Source organism: Leptosomus discolor, chromosome 1 (genome assembly GCF_034619465.1).
Source record: "Leptosomus discolor isolate bLepDis1 chromosome 1, bLepDis1.hap2, whole genome shotgun sequence".
Classification (NCBI taxonomy): Eukaryota; Metazoa; Chordata; class Aves; order Leptosomiformes; family Leptosomidae; genus Leptosomus; species Leptosomus discolor.
This window is the reverse complement of record NC_141391.1, coordinates 24,848,689-24,865,624: the sequence shown is the minus strand read 5'-3', so window position 1 is coordinate 24,865,624 and position 16,936 is coordinate 24,848,689. Positions and strand designations below refer to the sequence as shown.

At 40.6% G+C, this 16,936-nt stretch overlaps 1 protein-coding gene across 1 annotated transcript in view; it reads left to right on the top strand.

Annotated features, from left to right (window-relative positions):
- The window catches only part of LOC104345568 (NEDD4 binding protein 2 like 2), a 41,553-nt gene extending 33,749 nt beyond the window's left edge, over positions 1 to 7,804 (top strand). The window contains exons 7-10 of the mRNA XM_009950054.2: positions 1,491 to 3,301; positions 5,894 to 5,979; positions 6,690 to 6,735; positions 7,641 to 7,804. Coding sequence (XP_009948356.2) covers positions 1,491 to 3,301; positions 5,894 to 5,979; positions 6,690 to 6,735; positions 7,641 to 7,801 — 2,104 coding nt within the window. The 3' untranslated portion in view covers positions 7,802 to 7,804. The remainder of the gene's footprint in view (positions 1 to 1,490; positions 3,302 to 5,893; positions 5,980 to 6,689; positions 6,736 to 7,640) is intronic.
- The last annotated feature ends 9,132 nt before the right edge of the window (positions 7,805 to 16,936 follow it).

The window sequence follows — 16,936 nt, the reverse complement described above, 5'->3', positions numbered from 1 at the left end:
AGGGGAAGTCAGTTTTCATTACTTAGAGGAAAGCACCATATGGACTTGAATGCCAAAGTTTGAAAGAAATCCTGTTTCTTAGAAAAACATCTCATCTGGATGCCATTATGGGGCAATAAAATTTGTGTGCCTTCCAACAAGATCTTTTTGCAGATCCGTAGTGCTTGTTGCACCAGTATCAAGGCACCAAGACTTTTGAATCCTATTCCAGTCAAGTAACTTTGTGGCTATACTGAGGCTGAGAAGGCTGCCTCACATTCAGAGAAATAGGAGGGTTTGCTTTGTAGAGTTCAAATTAGAAAGAATTTCCTAACAATAAGGAAAATTAAGAATGAATAAAGGGTAAGGATATGTTTCCATAGGTGACCTTTAGGTCCCAGGTTGCCTACTAGTGACTGGCTTTCCCTCTGCATGCACAGTCATTCTTTTTTTATTCCTTTCTTAAGAATTTCGGAATACAGCACTTAAACCAGCTTATGTTACATAAGAATGCCCAAGAAATAACTAATTTTGGCCAATAATTCTTCTAGCTATTGCTCTGTTGTGTGAAGTACTATCCTGAACAAAGGGTTACAGAAAAGCAAAGGATTACAGAAAAGGAGCAGGTCTTTGATAGTAAGATTTATCAGTCAAACTTAGCTTTGAAAAATTTCATGTCTCTGAAGAATTGCATAGGGAGAAGTTAGATTTCTGGACTAGGTTTTTCTTACATGTGTTCATTTCAGGGTTAGCTGGCTGTCAGGCTGACATCAAGATTTCAGTCACTGTTAGGGCTGCTATCTGTTAAATCCGATGAGAAATGAAGACAAAAACCCCCAAATGTTCTCAAAAGAGCATAATTGTGAAATAGCTGCTGACAACTGTGTTAATCTTTCTGTAGCGTATTATTTTGTTGCTAATAAATATGAAATATGTTTGCCAAGTACATATGCATCCACACATACTGAGCAGTAAATGTCAGAATTGCTGTAGTTGCTGTACCTTTACATTATTCAAATTTGTGGTTAGTATGTTTTGAATTTGAGTCCAGCTTATCTAAGTGTAGTCCATTTAATCTTAATGGGTGAAATTTTCTTACTATGTCTTCCACTTAGTACCTTTCTGCTCAGCATGACATTTAATGAAATTTCAGAGTAGCAGTAGCTCTTTAGTATCTATTATTCAAGCACCATTTAGAAAAACATCCGGAAATACGTTGTTTGGTCTTGAAAGATTTGTGATACTTTTTGTAAAGCTACATTAATGAGATGGCAGCTATGTTTATTTAAATTGGTTTAAAATGTTCAAGACTGTTCTGAATTGTAAGGTGCACATTTCTTTAATCAATAGAAGGTTTTATTTGAGATTTTATCTATTTAAAAAAGCAGATGATCTATGTTTGATCATTGTATTAACATAAAGTACCTATTCTTTAAATTGAACACCATGAATACATTATTACTGAATTATTTTTTTTTACATTTAGTTTTTTGCTTTTTTTTTTCACATAGGGAGACAATTTTAAAGAGCCCTGGGCACCTGTTGACAAAAGCAAAGCAGAGGAAAAGGCGAAAAAGAAACAGAAAAATGAAAGGCAATCATACAGAAATTATGAAGAAAACATTAGGCGGAGCAGCTCGTCAACCAATTCCAGATAAGGAGGACACATCAGAAAGTGAAGAGGATGATTTGGAAGAAGAAAACAGCAAACCATTGTGTACATTCAGTGAACGTCCAGAGGATCCAGTAACAATTTGTGAAGAGCAGCCTAATGGTGATGGTGAAAGCCTAAAAGAAGCTGTAGTGGTTTCAGGAGAAAGGTTTCCCGTCGCTGTGTCTGAGGTCTCAACGATGTCAAACAGTGCATTGAAAAATGAATTGCCTGTAGAAAGTAACGGTTCACTTCTAATAGATGTAAAACCTTTTTCTACAGAAAACCTAACCAAAAATGCATTCGATGATGAGGAAACGAGTCAAAGGCACAAAGAAAACCTTCGCAGAAGCAGTTTCCTACAAATAAGCAATGATAAAAATTCCATCCAGGAAACAGAAGGCATCTCTGGAGATTATAACATGCCACTGTTAAGCGCACAAACCAAACTCGGATCATATCAAATTACATGTGAACCTGACACGGAAGCTAAGCTGTTACATTTAAATGGCGAAGACAAAGAAGTCTCTCAGCGTTGCGAACCAAACGTACATGATAACGTGCCTGATAATAACACAGAGGACAAAGCTGCATTAAAAGCAAAAGAGAGTAGCTCTAATGCCTGGGATTTTTTTTCAATTAATTTACCTACTGAGGAGTTGCAGCTGGGCTTTGATGCACAAGTTTCTCTTTCTTCTTGGTCTGAGGACAACTTTATAGGTGAACAAAGACCTCAGAAACTGAGAAAACCTAAACAGACTGATACAAACAGTTCAACACAGCTAAACTGCTATCGGTCAAATGAAGGGCTGGTAAAGGAAAACAATCAGGTAACAGTAACTGGGGAGGCTGGCAATGTAATAATCAATGGTCTATCGGCATCCCCTGCTGGTGAAGTGCACTTTGATTCCCTTGTGGAAGCCAGGGCCGCCTTGGTGCAGTGTTCGAGTGAAGTAAGTGTTCCAAGAAATGATGCTGCACCAATTACATCGAAGAGGAAAAGACACAGAAGAATTGTCAACTTGGCACCAAAGTTTAATCTGCCAAGACAGCTTGCTGGTAGTACAGAGGGAGGGAAAGAAGTCCCCGCAAAAGATGATGTTCCCCAAAGAAGTGTTTTGGAAGTGGTGCAAAAGAGCTTTCTAAGCAAGGACAGTGGAGAGGAACACGAACAGGATCGTGCATTGCAGGAATATTCTGCACCTTACAGTGGCACCAAGGCCACCTATTCCTTACCCATCCTGGATGCAGATGCTCTGTTACACAAAATTCCTTGCATTCACTTGGGACAATTTTCTCCTATGCCAAAATATTCCTGCAGGGTTTGTGTAGTTTCCGGGATGAAAGAGGAGCAAGCTAGAACTCTTAAGCCACAACAGGTAGTTGATAATAAAGAAGGTGAGAGTGAACAAGCTTCTTCAGAGGTTACAAACAGTCAACCAGATATTTTGTCTTATGTTAATGTTGTTTCTGAATATCCAGAAGATTGGAGTATATTGGCAAGCTGCGGTGAAAATTTGCATGAAGCTAATGACCCTGAGCCAGTAGAGGCCTCTCAACTTGAAGATAATCAAGATGTGAATATGAAATGTAGTTTTCTGGGACTTCCCTTATCATTAGGATTTGCTTTTCAACTTGTGCAGCTCTTTGGTTCTCCAGGTCTTCCACTGGGTAATACTCTTCTTACTACTCCTACATAAAATAAATTAAAAAAATAAAAAAATCCAATCCCCCAAAAAACCACAACACACCCAAACCATAAACAAAAAAAACCTCAAACAACCCACTGCCCAAAAAAACAAACAAAACCCCCTATCATTAAATACTCATTTTTATTGCAGGTGCCAATTAATTAAATATTAATCCTATTGAAAGGAATCACTGCTGCTGTGGTCATTTTTTTTTTTTTTTTTTTTTTTACCTAAAATCTTCTTTAGTCTCTGTCAAAGGTGCTGTTTGGTTTGGCCTCATTTGCAGTCTTATTAGTAAGGAAAACTTGCTAACTTTAAATCCAAAGCATGAAGCTCTTGATGTTTTAATGCATCCTACTGAGTAAGACTTTACTGTGTTGATTACAAAACTAAATGAACACGTGGTACAAAATGTGTGCTTATATAAAGGTTGCGCGTTTGGTTTTATATCTCAACTGGTTAATATAGTAGCATTCCTTTATCATTGTTTAGTAAAGCTTTTGTACACTCTTATGTGGCTTAGATACTGTTGAAAACCTTTCCCAAAATCTAATTTAATTTCAAATTGAATGTCAAACTTGCAAGATGCGTTTTCTGCTAGTGAATACCTTCTTTTTAATCGTACATGATTAAGAAGTGTCACAGTGCTGTATACTTGCCTTCCAGAGCTCCAGTTGACCTATTTTTTTTGTACTTTCAGTATAATAATTTTGAGTTAGCAGTTAGAAGTCTGACCATCACTCCTCAAAGGAGTTCTGTGGCAACCATTATTTCCAACTTTAATGCAGGCTAATGTAACCCTGCAGAGCTGTAGCCAGCAACAACAGACCTTTATTTGGAAATCCCCCTAGGAATGGTGCTGTGTATGCACCTCCTGAAAGAGCCATGTTCCCTGTGCATAAAGTTCTGAGATGACTTTGGTCCAAATTTAGTCAATGGAGAAACTGTAACTTTGATTTGGCCAACACATAGGATTAAAGAACACAGACCAGTTTTTCAGCACATAGCCCTTTACGCCTGTTTGTTTCAGTAGAATGTATTTTCATATGAAAATTTTAAGATGACAACTGAGGAGCAGCTTATGTCTGTTTATCTGCCCAAACTGACCTCAGAATTCTTTGTTTTTATTGTAAAATATGCTAATTTTATGTATTATATTATAATTACAATGCCTGTTGTAAAGTAGGCAGTGCTACCTGCCAGAACAGGGATGCAAACCACTGGCAGCACTACTCAGCTTGGTCCCCAAAGCACATGCAGTGCTGCTTTATCTAAATCTGGCACCACGCACCAAAGAACTTGCCATAGGGAGCTGGAACAGAGCAGAGAAGTACTGCTGATGTCCTCAACTGTTACATGTTAAATATTTTTCTCCTCCAAACTTGGCGAGTCTTCATATCTGTGATCTTAAGTTTCATCATCTTAGAGGGAGTTGTCCATGCCTTCAAGATGGATCTTCCAGGAAAAAATTAAAAAACAGGCATTCAGAAACACTTGGTAGAAAAGACTGACGTTTGGCTCACTAACCTGAGTCAGTAACAGGTGAAATTCTCTGGTGTTTAAATGAGTTTCCTTTGGAAATAACCTTTAAGAAATACAAGCCCACCCCGCTATCTCTCCGAAGCCCTGCCAGCTTGTGATTTGGGTTCGTTGTTTGTTTTTTTTTTTTCTCATCAGAATTGCAACTGCTATCTGCAGAAGGCTGGCCACATTCTCATTTGACTATAATTTTCTTATAGTTTCAAAAATTCTTGGGCTTTTTTGTGGCCTGTTGTATGTTGCTAGGCTACTATTTAGTCATGTACACATTTGAGCTGTAGTATTTTGCAGCACTGGCAATTGCAGCCAATTTTCTTTGAAAATTTTTTTGAAGGGAAAATTTTTGGTAAATAAATGCCTTTGGTTATTTATAAATGGAAGATTTAGTTGACGGACTTGCTTGTATGATTCTCATATAAGTGTAGAATAGATTTTGAACTGGATGCGTTCCTGTGTGACCTACTCTAGGTGGTCCTGCTCTGGCAGGGGGGTTGGATTAGATGATCTTTCGAGGTCCCTTCCAACCCCTAACATTCTGTGATTCTGTGATTCCGTGTGTTTTCCTACAAAGAATCTCTTTTCAGCTTTTTAAAGAGTGTTAGAGTTAAAACATTTTAGAAAGTAATTTCTTTAGTGATACTACACAAATTCCTATAATTCAGTGTTTTAAAATGTAAAGGTTGTTATTGAAGTTACATTTTGTTTAATTTATGGGCTGAAAGCTTTCTGGTTTTCTTGTTTGTGCCTAGTTTTGGGGGAGTATGTGGGGGGAATGAAAGTATGGTAGGAAAGTCTTTGCCTAAAAAACCCACCCAAACCAAAACCAAATCTCCTTCCACCTCCTTCCTGTCTCATGCACTGGCCTTAGATTCTAGAAAATCTAGATTCTGACTTTGCTGCTGGCTCATTTAAATATCTGCTGAATTTTTTAAAAGTCTCTATATATGATGTGTGCAAAAATTGTAATTCGCTGATATATTTTGGCTACGGAGAGACCTGAACACTCAATTGCAAAAAATATTTTCTTCTGCAGAATCCTTGTTGCCTGATGATTATATAGTTCCTCTTGACTGGAAAGTTTCAAAGATGATCTATTTACTGTGGAAGACCTCTGTGGAGGTACGAATTTTAGGGGATTCTGGAAGGCTTTCCAATATTCCAGATGTAAAGAGGAATTCATGATGTTCTTTGCTAGTAAATTTGCTTTGTTTTTTAATAACCACAATGAGGAGATGGATGTTTTATGTACTCTTTTGGATATTTCCAGAATATTGGCTTGAGGCCATGGTAGGATTCAGGTTTTGAAACACCAGCTTCGGAAATGTATACAAAGTATACGAAGTAGTTGAAGGAGGGGAAAAAAAAAAAAATCCTTTTCCTTGATAATTGTTCCTGACCTGGCCTATGTCATTAAGTACAACCTACCATTGTCCAGTTATTTTCCTTCTTATGGTTTTCTCCCGTCATCTGAGCAAATTTCGTCCTCCACTTCTACTTGGCTACTTTTACAAAGAGTTGTAGCAGAGAAGTCATTCTGAGTGCCTGACAGCAAAATAATTATCCTTGTCTAGTTAGAAAAGCATTAACTTACAAAGTATTTTAGAAAGCGTTAACTTACAAATTACTTTTTTTTCCCCACTGTGGCTGTTGCTTTGTGAAAGTTTCTTGGTTTTTTTTAAGGAGCACTATAGTGTCTGGTAGTGGAAATGAGGAAAATCCTGTAAATACAATGAAATAGTAATTATAAAGTAGAGCATGGACCTTGTTCTTTCCCAAATCTCTTGTCACATACTTTCTTCTTTTCTCTGGACTATTATTATCTATTTTAGGAAAAACAGAAAACAAATGGATTGCAGAATGGAAATGCCTTGGCTGGTAAGTGTGTTCTGTGTTACAAAAGCTGTATTAAAATTCTTCTTGTTCAGAAAAGAAAATAGTGATGCTGAAGTGTGTTGGAGTTTTTCAGCACAAGTGAGTGATAACACTCCTCTTTGTGCAAAAGCACTAGGGTGTGATAAATGAATTTCTGCCTCCACTGATTGTGTACATAGTATGGTAGAGCTACGGTTACTGTGAATCATCACTTCATATTTCCTAATGCAAGTGCTGAAATTCCTTGCCTTTTAAAGTTTCCCATAAGGAATTAGTCCAATACTTAGCTCAAGTTTACCCTTTCCAGATGAGAAAGATGTTTAGCAGGAAGGAGACTTTCTTTAGACTATTTCTCTGAAAGTCTGAGCACCATCAACTTAATTAAACTTAACAATCACTAAAAATTGCCAGCATAATAATAGGTCACACACTTGAGCAGCAAGAGCTATCAGGGTCCATGGGAAGCTCTGGACTTTGGCATGCGTTAATTCCTGCAGTGTGGAGGTTATGGGATAAGGTTGCTGCTTGTCTTTTTCCATGATTTCCACGTTAGTTTAGTATAATTTCACAAGTTCCATAACATGAGATTAAAAATACACAATAGTAGCTCCCTGGAAGCTGATGGGATTTGCTGTCTAAAATACAAGAGAAGTTTCTGAATTTTAAAAAAGAGAAAAGGATGCTCTCAGAGAGCTGAGAGGAAGCCTAAGAGTAGGAATATACACACACGAGACAAATATGAAAGATTTGGTTTATTTTGTAGGCCATTTAGGAGGCAAAATTGAGTGTTCTGATGAAATAAAAGCTTCCTCTAGAAATACTCTATCCTGACATAGTATAAATGGCAGACTACGTAAGAGAATTTCGGGTGTCTTTGGCTGCAGTTTGTAATTTTTTTTATTTTTTAGATGACATTATTAGTCTTGAAGATCTAAATAAAAATTGCCAAGAGAATCAAGACTCTTCTGAAACACTTCCAGAAATGGAGCTCTTTCAAGGGGTGAGAGAGGAGAACATAATGACTTACACTAGCACTGGCTGTCTGGATGCTGTGTTTCATCAGTCGTGACTGACCATCTTAAGTTCTGCATGAAGGAAAAGGTAATCAGTCACACTTGTGAACGTGTTTCATTCTTGTACTAGATTTGACCAAACATCTTAAAAATTATAACAAACGATGTTCTTAAGGTCATTTAGTATCACCCAACTTACTTGGTATTTTTCTTCGCCTTAGGGTTAAGCCTGAATGGGGAAAAGAGAAGGCAGCATTTTGTTATTAAAGCCATGTGACTTTTTTCTCTGAAATCTAAAACCTGCCTGGTGAAGTGGAATCAGAGGCCTAGGATGCCTAAGAGCTGGACTTTATTCCCAGTTTGATTACTGTGGTGATCTGTTGTGAGTCATGTCATTTCAGTCCTATTTTCCTCATCTCCTCAGCTTGGAGAGCAATGCTGACTCCATTAAGGGTCTAATTGTGAAGAACAGTGTATGAGCAATGAAATGGTATTTCACCAAGTTATAAAAAAGTGACAGTTCTGCTTTTCAGTAGAAAATCAGCAGCAAGAGGTTGCAATAGGAGCTCATATATTGAAGTGTTAATTTTTCATTAACGTTGTCATTTGGTATGACAGTGTGCTACTGAGTAGCTATCATGTTCATGCTTGTCGTGTGAATTTTTGAACCCTTTGGTAACTTGGCAAAGTTTCTCCAATTTGTTTATGAGGTATCTTCTAGGTAGATTGTGATAAGAAGGAGGGACTTTTGAATCCAGCTGGAAAATGCTAGTTAAACTTCTGTATCATTTTCCATCAGTTGTTCTTTCCAAAGTGGAAAATGGATTAATCTGTAGTTTTAAAACAAGTAAACTGAGGCACGTGGAAATAGAATAAGTTGTACCATGGGCAAATTGAGCCAGAAAAAAAATTTCCAGATCCTGAGGCTTAAATTAGTCCGATCCAGATGTCACAGGACCGCTGGAATATCATCCATATGGGGTCTGGCCAGCGGTCTGTGTCCTGAGCATAAGTCAATGGCTGGAGGAGGAGTTAGAGGCGGACATGCACTGTTTTGGGACAGTTATAAAAGCAGAAGTTGATGTTTTAGGAGGTTTCTTAATTTTCACAGTGGAGGTTCACGATAGAAGTAAAGTAGTTGAATAGTTTGGGTTGGAATTGAAACCTCTTGAATGGGGGTCGATTTGATTATATGCATTTTCATGTCAGTGATGAAAAAAATGACATTGCAGGTCATTTGCTGATTAGCCTGTACCAATGACCAATGTGGGCAGATGAGGGGAATATCTCTGAACCATGTAGTACAGACAGCACTGATCTTGCAAGGTGCTGTCAGCACAGATTATTAAGAAATGTTGAGAATATCTGGCAGTGGTATTGTCCTCTTACATAATCAAATACTAAAATATTTGGTAAGCAAATAAAAAAATATTTTCACCAAATACTTAGCGCTATGTCAGCCACAAATATTTAGAAGTTACTTATTTATAATGTTGCAAATGTGAATACTCCACAGACAAGATTTTTGCTTATGATATGCATAACTGCTATCTCGTGTGGATTTGTAACCTAAGCTACTACCCAGAAATGTTCAGGTTTGTTGATTAAAATGTTTTTATGCTAAAGAAACAAAACTGGGAGAGCTCTGTTCTTTTCCCTGAAGAAAATTGTGACTAACCTGGAAATCTTTTTTTTTTTTTTTTTTTCTTTGTGTACTTCAAGAAAGGAAAGTCATCTGCCAGCAGAGCATCCTGCCTTATTGTCCCCACCGTTATCTATTTGCTGAATGCAACAAACTCTCTTTTTCTATTAGATTTACCCCCTTTGTCTGTCTGCCATTCTACTCCCAGAATTGTTTCAGTCTTCCTCTCCTGTTTGTCGCAAGTGCAGCAGAAGTCATCCGCAGCCCTGTGCGTTTGTGAGCCAGTCACTGACTGCTGGTGTGATACGAAGTATCGTTAACCCCCAGTTTGTTATGTGACATCGCAGTCTAATATGCTACTACGCTGGCTTATGTTAGATCTAGGGCATATAGAATAAAGCACTGTGTACTTTGCCATGAAAGAAGACTCCCCGTCAGTGTTTGGCTTAAAAAAAAAAAAAGGTAAAAAGGCACTGCATGCTCTGCTCAGAAGGACTTGGTCATGAAGATCTGTGCTGAGGTGCTGTGGTTAAGCTGGAGGTCACTGCTGGCAGATGAAGCCCATGTAATGGTGGTTTGCTCTGGTCCTGGCCGCATAGTCCCATGCGCCTTGCAGCAGCTTTGGTGCTCAGCAAAACCTTTGACTTGGGAATGCAAAGCTGGTTGGGGCTTTGTATTGGGAGGAGGAGCAAAGTTAGTTGGGGGTGGTGGGGGTTTGTTTTGGTTTGTTTTGTTTTTTAGTTCAACATCTGAAATGAGTCAGGGGAAGTCCTGATGGCTGTTGGAGGGAAAGGATGAGACATCAGAGGTCAAATGGGTTTAGGCTGTTCTGGAGCTGGAGCAGTGGTCTGCTGCCTCGGGCTGAGCTGGTGTGATGGCTCACTGCTGCCAAAAGCGGGAAGTGCCCTTCCTCCCAGCCCTGCTCAGTTACCAGCTCCAGCACTCGCTGACCAACACGAAGGCTATGATTTAACAATGACTAGTTTTCTGCTGGGCTGGTGAATTTAGATGATCTCGTGCAAGGTCCAACTCTGTGCCAAAGCTGGGGCCAGGGAGCAGGTGGTGCTGTGCTGTTGCAGACGTGAGGGGCAGGGTGTGCAGGGCTTCCTGCTTGGGCGGCAGGCAGCTCTGATACCTGGGACCATACCTCCAGTGCAACCATACCTTCAGGTGAAAGACTACTTTTAAGCTTATACAAATGTTAGGGTGTTTAAAAAAAAAAAATCATAAAAAATTAAAAAACTATGTGAAAAGCAAAAAGCATCTGTTGGGTTTTCAGTCAACTTGGGCTCACTGTCAGGCACAGGTTATCAAATAATGCAGACCCCTGGCCAGACCCCACGTGGGTATTCTGGTGGTCGTCTGAAGCCTGCATGTGTAAGCACTGTCAAATGTAGGTGAGTGGTTTTTCTGGTCGATGGTGCCCCTCATTTTGAGGGATAAGGTTGTGTTTCTTCACCACAGCATCAGTCTCTTCTGGTTGCTGATTAAAGCAGACTTGCCAAGAGTGATGACCCGGAGCGGTTGTAAAACTGCTGAAGTGAACAACTATAAATGTTGAAATGGATTTGATTTCATCAAATGTCAGGAAAAAAAAAGGTAAAAAAACTGAGGCATTCCTACCAAAAGCTTTTAAAATCATAGAAAATAACTGGAGAGCTAATACGATCATTTCAGTCCCTTTAGCTTGGAAAGTAAACTCAGCATTACTAGCCAAGTGCAACTGAATCTGTTAGCCAGATGATCATGCTTCTGTATTCACATTGTGTAAGGGTGTGTTTACTCAAATGGGAGCGTGAACAGTGGTGGTGTTCCTCTGTGAAAACACAGGGTTAGCCTCAAGTTGTTGTGAGAGCTCCTTATTGCAGCATTGGCAGCACATCTGTATTTGTTCTGCAGATTAAGCAAGAGTTCCTGGTGTAAAAAGTGCTGAGATCAGTGAAAACAGCGTTATTTTGGTGCCTAGAAGTTCTCCTTAGACCAGGAGTCGAGAGTGCCAGATGCCATACAAATGTAGAACACGAAGACAAAACCTGATGGCAGTTTAAGCATTTATCTGCAGGACTACTGCAAAATAAAAGCTGGCGTGTTTCTTTTTGAAGCATAGTGGTCAGTAACTCCTGGCAGGAGGAATTCCTCCATGGCAGCCCGGTAGGGTTGTGGTTTTGATGAGACAAATCTCTTGATGACATATGTTATCACTCCTCCTTTCCCTGGCCATGTTATTCCTGTCACTTTCCTTTGCTGGACATGGTGCTTCCACAGCCAGAGTGAAGCAGTTCAGCTCTACCATCCAATGCATGAAGACATCCAAAAAGTTTTCAGTCTGGACCATCAAGCTGAAACAAATTGTCTTAGAGCCATGCGATCAGCAGGACACGGGCAAAGGAGCAGGAACATACAGCTGGGACACTGTCTTTTGGCTAGTGACTAAAAGATACAAAGCAGACTACAGCAGCCTTCCAGTGCTGCCACAGAAAATAATCATCCCATGGCCGAATCTCTTCCAGTTGCTACTTTGATACAGTGATAATAAAAAAATATTTTCTCTATCATTTGACATTTAACCACTAATTTTAAACAGAATGAAGCATGAAACAGTGCACAGAATTCTGACCAGAAAACCTCACCTTCCTTTTACAGTGCTTCACAGGAAAACCTGACCCAAAATTTACTTAGGCAGAGGGTATAATTACCAGGGGGAATAAGAGCTGCCCAGAACAGTGTTTCTGGAGCTCTCAGAAAAGAGTAACCATCAGGCTGTGCTGGTGCCTCACATGAACTCTGTAACTTGGAGGCCTGAGAGGTCCTGAGTGAATGTAACAGGGGAAAAAATTTGCGACATAATATAGCTGTGCTATAGTATAGTAGTATTGGTGAATGGCTGTTCGTTATATAGTGTTTGTGACGTGTAGAGGAAAAAAAAAACAATTCCACTGTGTTACTCTTCTTGTTTTTCAGCCTTGAGATTGCTAGGTCCTTACAGTCACTCGTTTTGGTATCCAAGTTTTCTTCTCTTCCTTTTCCATTCTCCTTGCATTTTTAATTTTTCCTTTGCTTTCTATAATCTGCTTCCTCTCCATTCTTTTTAACTTTTAATGAAATAACCAACAGCTGAGTGTGAGAGACACTTAAAATTACCAGACAGGTGAACTCTTCTCAGTCTGAGGGTCAGACCTGCAACTCTTGAAGTCTTTCTACAGTTTGTGCTGTTGTGGTATTTCAGCAGAACCTCTTCTTTTTTTTTTTTTTTATTTCAGAAACTTCTCACTTTGATTCCACCATGGAAGGACTTCAGTTGGCCATCAAGGATTTTAAATGTGAGGAATAACCTGGAAGAAAGTAACCACTGTAGTTTTTTGGTGTGACTCTTTGGCCATCTTTCCCCCCACAGCCCCCTGATACCAACCTCTCTGTTCATGTAATAAAAGTCAAAATGGAGATAACTTTGTTATGTGTGTGGCAGAAGGTCACTTTCTGAAGCAATTTGGGCTTGTAGTGATAGCACAAGGGGTAATGGCTTTAAACGGAAAGATTTAGATTGGATGTTAGGAAGAAGTTCTTCACTGTGAGGGTGGTGAGGCACTGGCGCAGGTTGCCCAGAGAAGCTGTGGCTGCCCCTTCCCTGGCAGTGTTCAAGGCCAGGTTGGATGGGGCTTTGAGCAACCTGGTCTGGTGGAAAGTGTCCCTACCCATGGCAGGGGGGTTGGAACTAGATGGTCTTTTAAAGTCCCTTCCAGCCCAAATCATTCTATGGTTCTATCATTTATACTTTCTCAGTACATCTTCAAGTGTGGTACAAAGAGATTGAGAGCGGAGACCAGTAAGCAGAAACGAGGTGTCTGTCAGCATGAGCTGTGAGCTTCAGGCTCTGGCATTTACTTCACTTGTATCAGGATCCAAGATGTTGCCACACGAACCAGAATGTGAATGGGTAGTGATGCCTACCTGCAGGGAAAGGTGCCTGTTACGTGTCTTGCCCTACTTCTGCCTTTCATCCTGTCAGTCATAATTACATCCCAGTCTCTTTATGACCTCAAGTGGAGTAAGTCTGCATCAGTCACTCCTGTTCTTTCATCCAGAGGTGCACAACTTACCTTGTTTTCTCCTGAGACCAGGCTTAATGCTTCCCTTCAACTACACTCATTTGGGACTATAGAAATAAGGAGAAAATTTCGCTATAGACCTGACTCAAACACACTGGAGGAAGGATGCGTGTGGTTTGTGGCAGACTGATAAGACCCATAACTAACACTAGTAATCAGTGATTTGATGTTTCTGTTAGTGGTACTCCTTTTTCCATTTTTTACTTAAAATTCCTACAATGTGAGGAAAAAATTTAAGCTAAGAGCAGTTGTTTCCTTTTTTCTTTTTTCTTTTTTTTTTTTTAATATTGGGGTTTTCCTTCAAAATTAAGGGTGATGTTTATTCCTCAACTATAACAGTAACCTTACTGGTAACAGTTTTGTTACTGAGGAGGAAATTATCCCAGCAGCACAGATGGAGTGTTGATTTCCTGGGGGAGGCGAGCAGCAGAAATTAATAAAACCTTGACAGTAAAAATGTAAAATTTTGCTCCTATAAATATCTATGTAAGGCCCACAGAGGTATCAGAAAAGTGGGAAATACTTACGTATGTATAGTCAGCTAAATTACATAGGTGATTCATTTAATCCCATTTTAAAACCACAATTTCATGGTGGTTTGTTTTGTTTTGTGGGTTTTTTTCCAAGGTGTGATTGGATTAATCTACATTCTCTTTTCTGTGGAGGCTGTACACAGGGCAAGGCTTCTCCACCAGCTCTCTGTCGGTTTTCTGGAGAAGCACAAAACTACTCTGATGTATTGCTCTAGTCCATAAAATGTGACATGTTCTGTGCATCTGTCTTTAAAGTAGTGCTTGTGATGCCTGGAAACGGACTGCTGTGGGTAGACTCGGTTCATGATGCTGAGGTGGCTGCTGCTTTCACCCGCAGAAGGACATGAGTGCAACCATGAACAGGAGGAGGAAAGCAGAAAGCAAGAGGTGTGGTGTGGTGGACTAGAGAGAGAAGGGGCTGTTGGGGGCAGAAGGATCATGAAGGATCACTTTTTTTGAGAAAAATCAGGAGTGCTTGCTGAAATAGCAAGTAACAAAGGTGAGACGGGCAATACAGAATGGAGGGAGGTGAACTGACAAATCAAAAGACAACTAATTAATAATCAAGGAGAAAATTAATTTAATCAGAAAGAGCAGTCTTTGTCAATTATGAGATAAATTGTCACACATAAGGCTGGAAATTTCTTTGTAGTGAGAGGGAGCGACAGAAAAAAACAACTATTACCTCATGGTGAAAAGGATGAGAAAAGATCAATGAGAAGAGAAGAAGCAAGGAAGCTTCGGTTGTGTGTGCTTGTCAGAAGTAATCGTTCCCTCTTCCACACCTTCCAGGTCCAGAATATTTATCCATTTATTCATTTGTCTCATCTTTCTTGCCTTTCCCTACACCCTTTTCAATGTGCATCAGCTGAAGAGCCAGTACCTGAGTGCAGCTGCGCTGAAGTTCCACCATGGTCTAAATTGCCAGTGTGTCCCCACTCTCCACTTCAACAAATACTGCATATACATTTAAGCAGTGAAAGATGTATGTATTTCTAAATTAATGTACAACACTTACTGGCTGCACTTTTTTCATGCATTTCTCATGTACGTGTGTGATAATTTCTTTTTTTTTTTTCTTTCCTTGGTTGGAAATGTGCTGCTCTTCTACCAGCAGAATGTTATGCAAAATGTAATGGGAAGGAGAAAGGTAATTCATGCTGGCCATAACCGCAGCTTCGGACTTAGCTGAGGTACCTGTGGCAACAGAACTGTTGGTTTGATTTCAAGAAAACACTAGTCAAAGGTTAATATTTTCTACCTACTCGTATTTACTGAAAGAGAAATCTGAATGCCTATATTTTCTGTTACTGAATACTGACCTTCTAGAATGCTTAAAATAAAAACAGTTTTCAAAATCTCACAGTATTCTTGTATGGACAAAAGCTGGGTTTTGCCAGTTTGTTTACTTTAAAAAAACAACCCAAAACTGGTATCTTTGAATTTCAAAGTTTGTGTATCTTATTTCGTGCCACTTCTTTTCCCCACTGGATTCAGCTAGCGTTGATGTGCCACATCCCAGGGAACTAAGCTTTCTCACGGTACGCGAGCTCTCTCTTTAGCACTGTTCGCAAGCTCTTAAACTTGCTTAACTTAAACTAAAGCTTCAGTGTTGTGGATCAGTGGTGGCACGTCCCTGTGGCACACCTGAGGCTGGCTTCTAACCAGGCTGGGGTCAATACTGTGTATGGCTCTGAGAGGGGGAGTGTGGAATCACAACAAATATTTTTGGTTTAATTGGAAACTATCACTTCTTTCCTTGGCTTGTGTGGTGATCAAGTTAAAGCAGGTCGCGTTTTCTGTGGGGGAAATAAATCTTGTTAAACTTGCTATAGTTTCTCATGTGATGATACGTTTGAAAAGTAAAGTAGGTGTAGTGAGTGTGATGCACAGGGTCATTTGCACAGTGCAGGGCAGTTATTTAGCTACATGTGCTTGAAATCCTTGTCTGCTTTCTTTCCTTCTCTTCCCCCCCCCCCTTCTTCTCTCCCCCCCCCTTCTTCTCTCCCCCCCCCCTTCTTCTCTCCCCCCCCCTTCTTCTCTCCCCCCCCTTCTTCTCTCCCCCCCCCTTCTTCTCTCCCCCCCCTTCTTCTCTCCCCCCCCTTCTTCTCTCCCCCCCCCTTCTTCTCTCCCCCCCCCTTCTTCTCTCCCCCCCCTTCTTCTCTCCCCCCCCCTTCTTCTCTCCCCCCCCCTTCTTCTCTCCCCCCCCTTCTTCTCTCCCCCCCCCTTCTTCTCTCCCCCCCCTTCTTCTCTCCCCCCCTCTTCTCTCCCCCCCCTTCTTCTCCCCCCCTTCTTCTCTCCCCCCCCTTCTTCTCTCCCCCCCCTTCTTCTCTCCCCCCCCTTCTTCTCTCCCCCCCCTTCTTCTCTCCCCCCCCTTCTTCTCTCCCCCCCCTTCTTCTCTCCCCCCCCTCTTCTTCTCTCTCCCCCCCCCCCCTTCTTCTCTCTCCCCTTTTTCTTCTCCCCCCCGCTTCTTCTTCTCCCCCTTTTTTTGTCTCTTTTTTTGCGGGGGTGGTGGGGGGGGTGTGTGTGTGACTCCAAATAGCTCTATCACTGTCAAAGGAAAAAAACCAAACAAACCCAAATGAAACCAAAACAAAAAAACCCCACCCCAGTCCCTATCTGGGGTCCTGTAGCTCGCTCCACTCCTCTGAAAGGGATTTGGTGTTATCCTATGGTTCACAGTACCTGTGTGCAGCACATGGGGCCGAGTATTTTCAGCACTGGCGTGTGTTCTGGTCTGTTTGAGAATTTGGAGATTAATCTTGGTTTGAAATAAGTAAAGCTGACACCTTGGGGTATGTTCCCGGCAGAAAGCTGCACGGCGTTGCTGTTACGAGCCCTAAATGTAATTTCTTTCCTGTATTTTTCTCCTTAAGGCACCTTTCATCTCCACAGGGGAAGAGCCTCGGA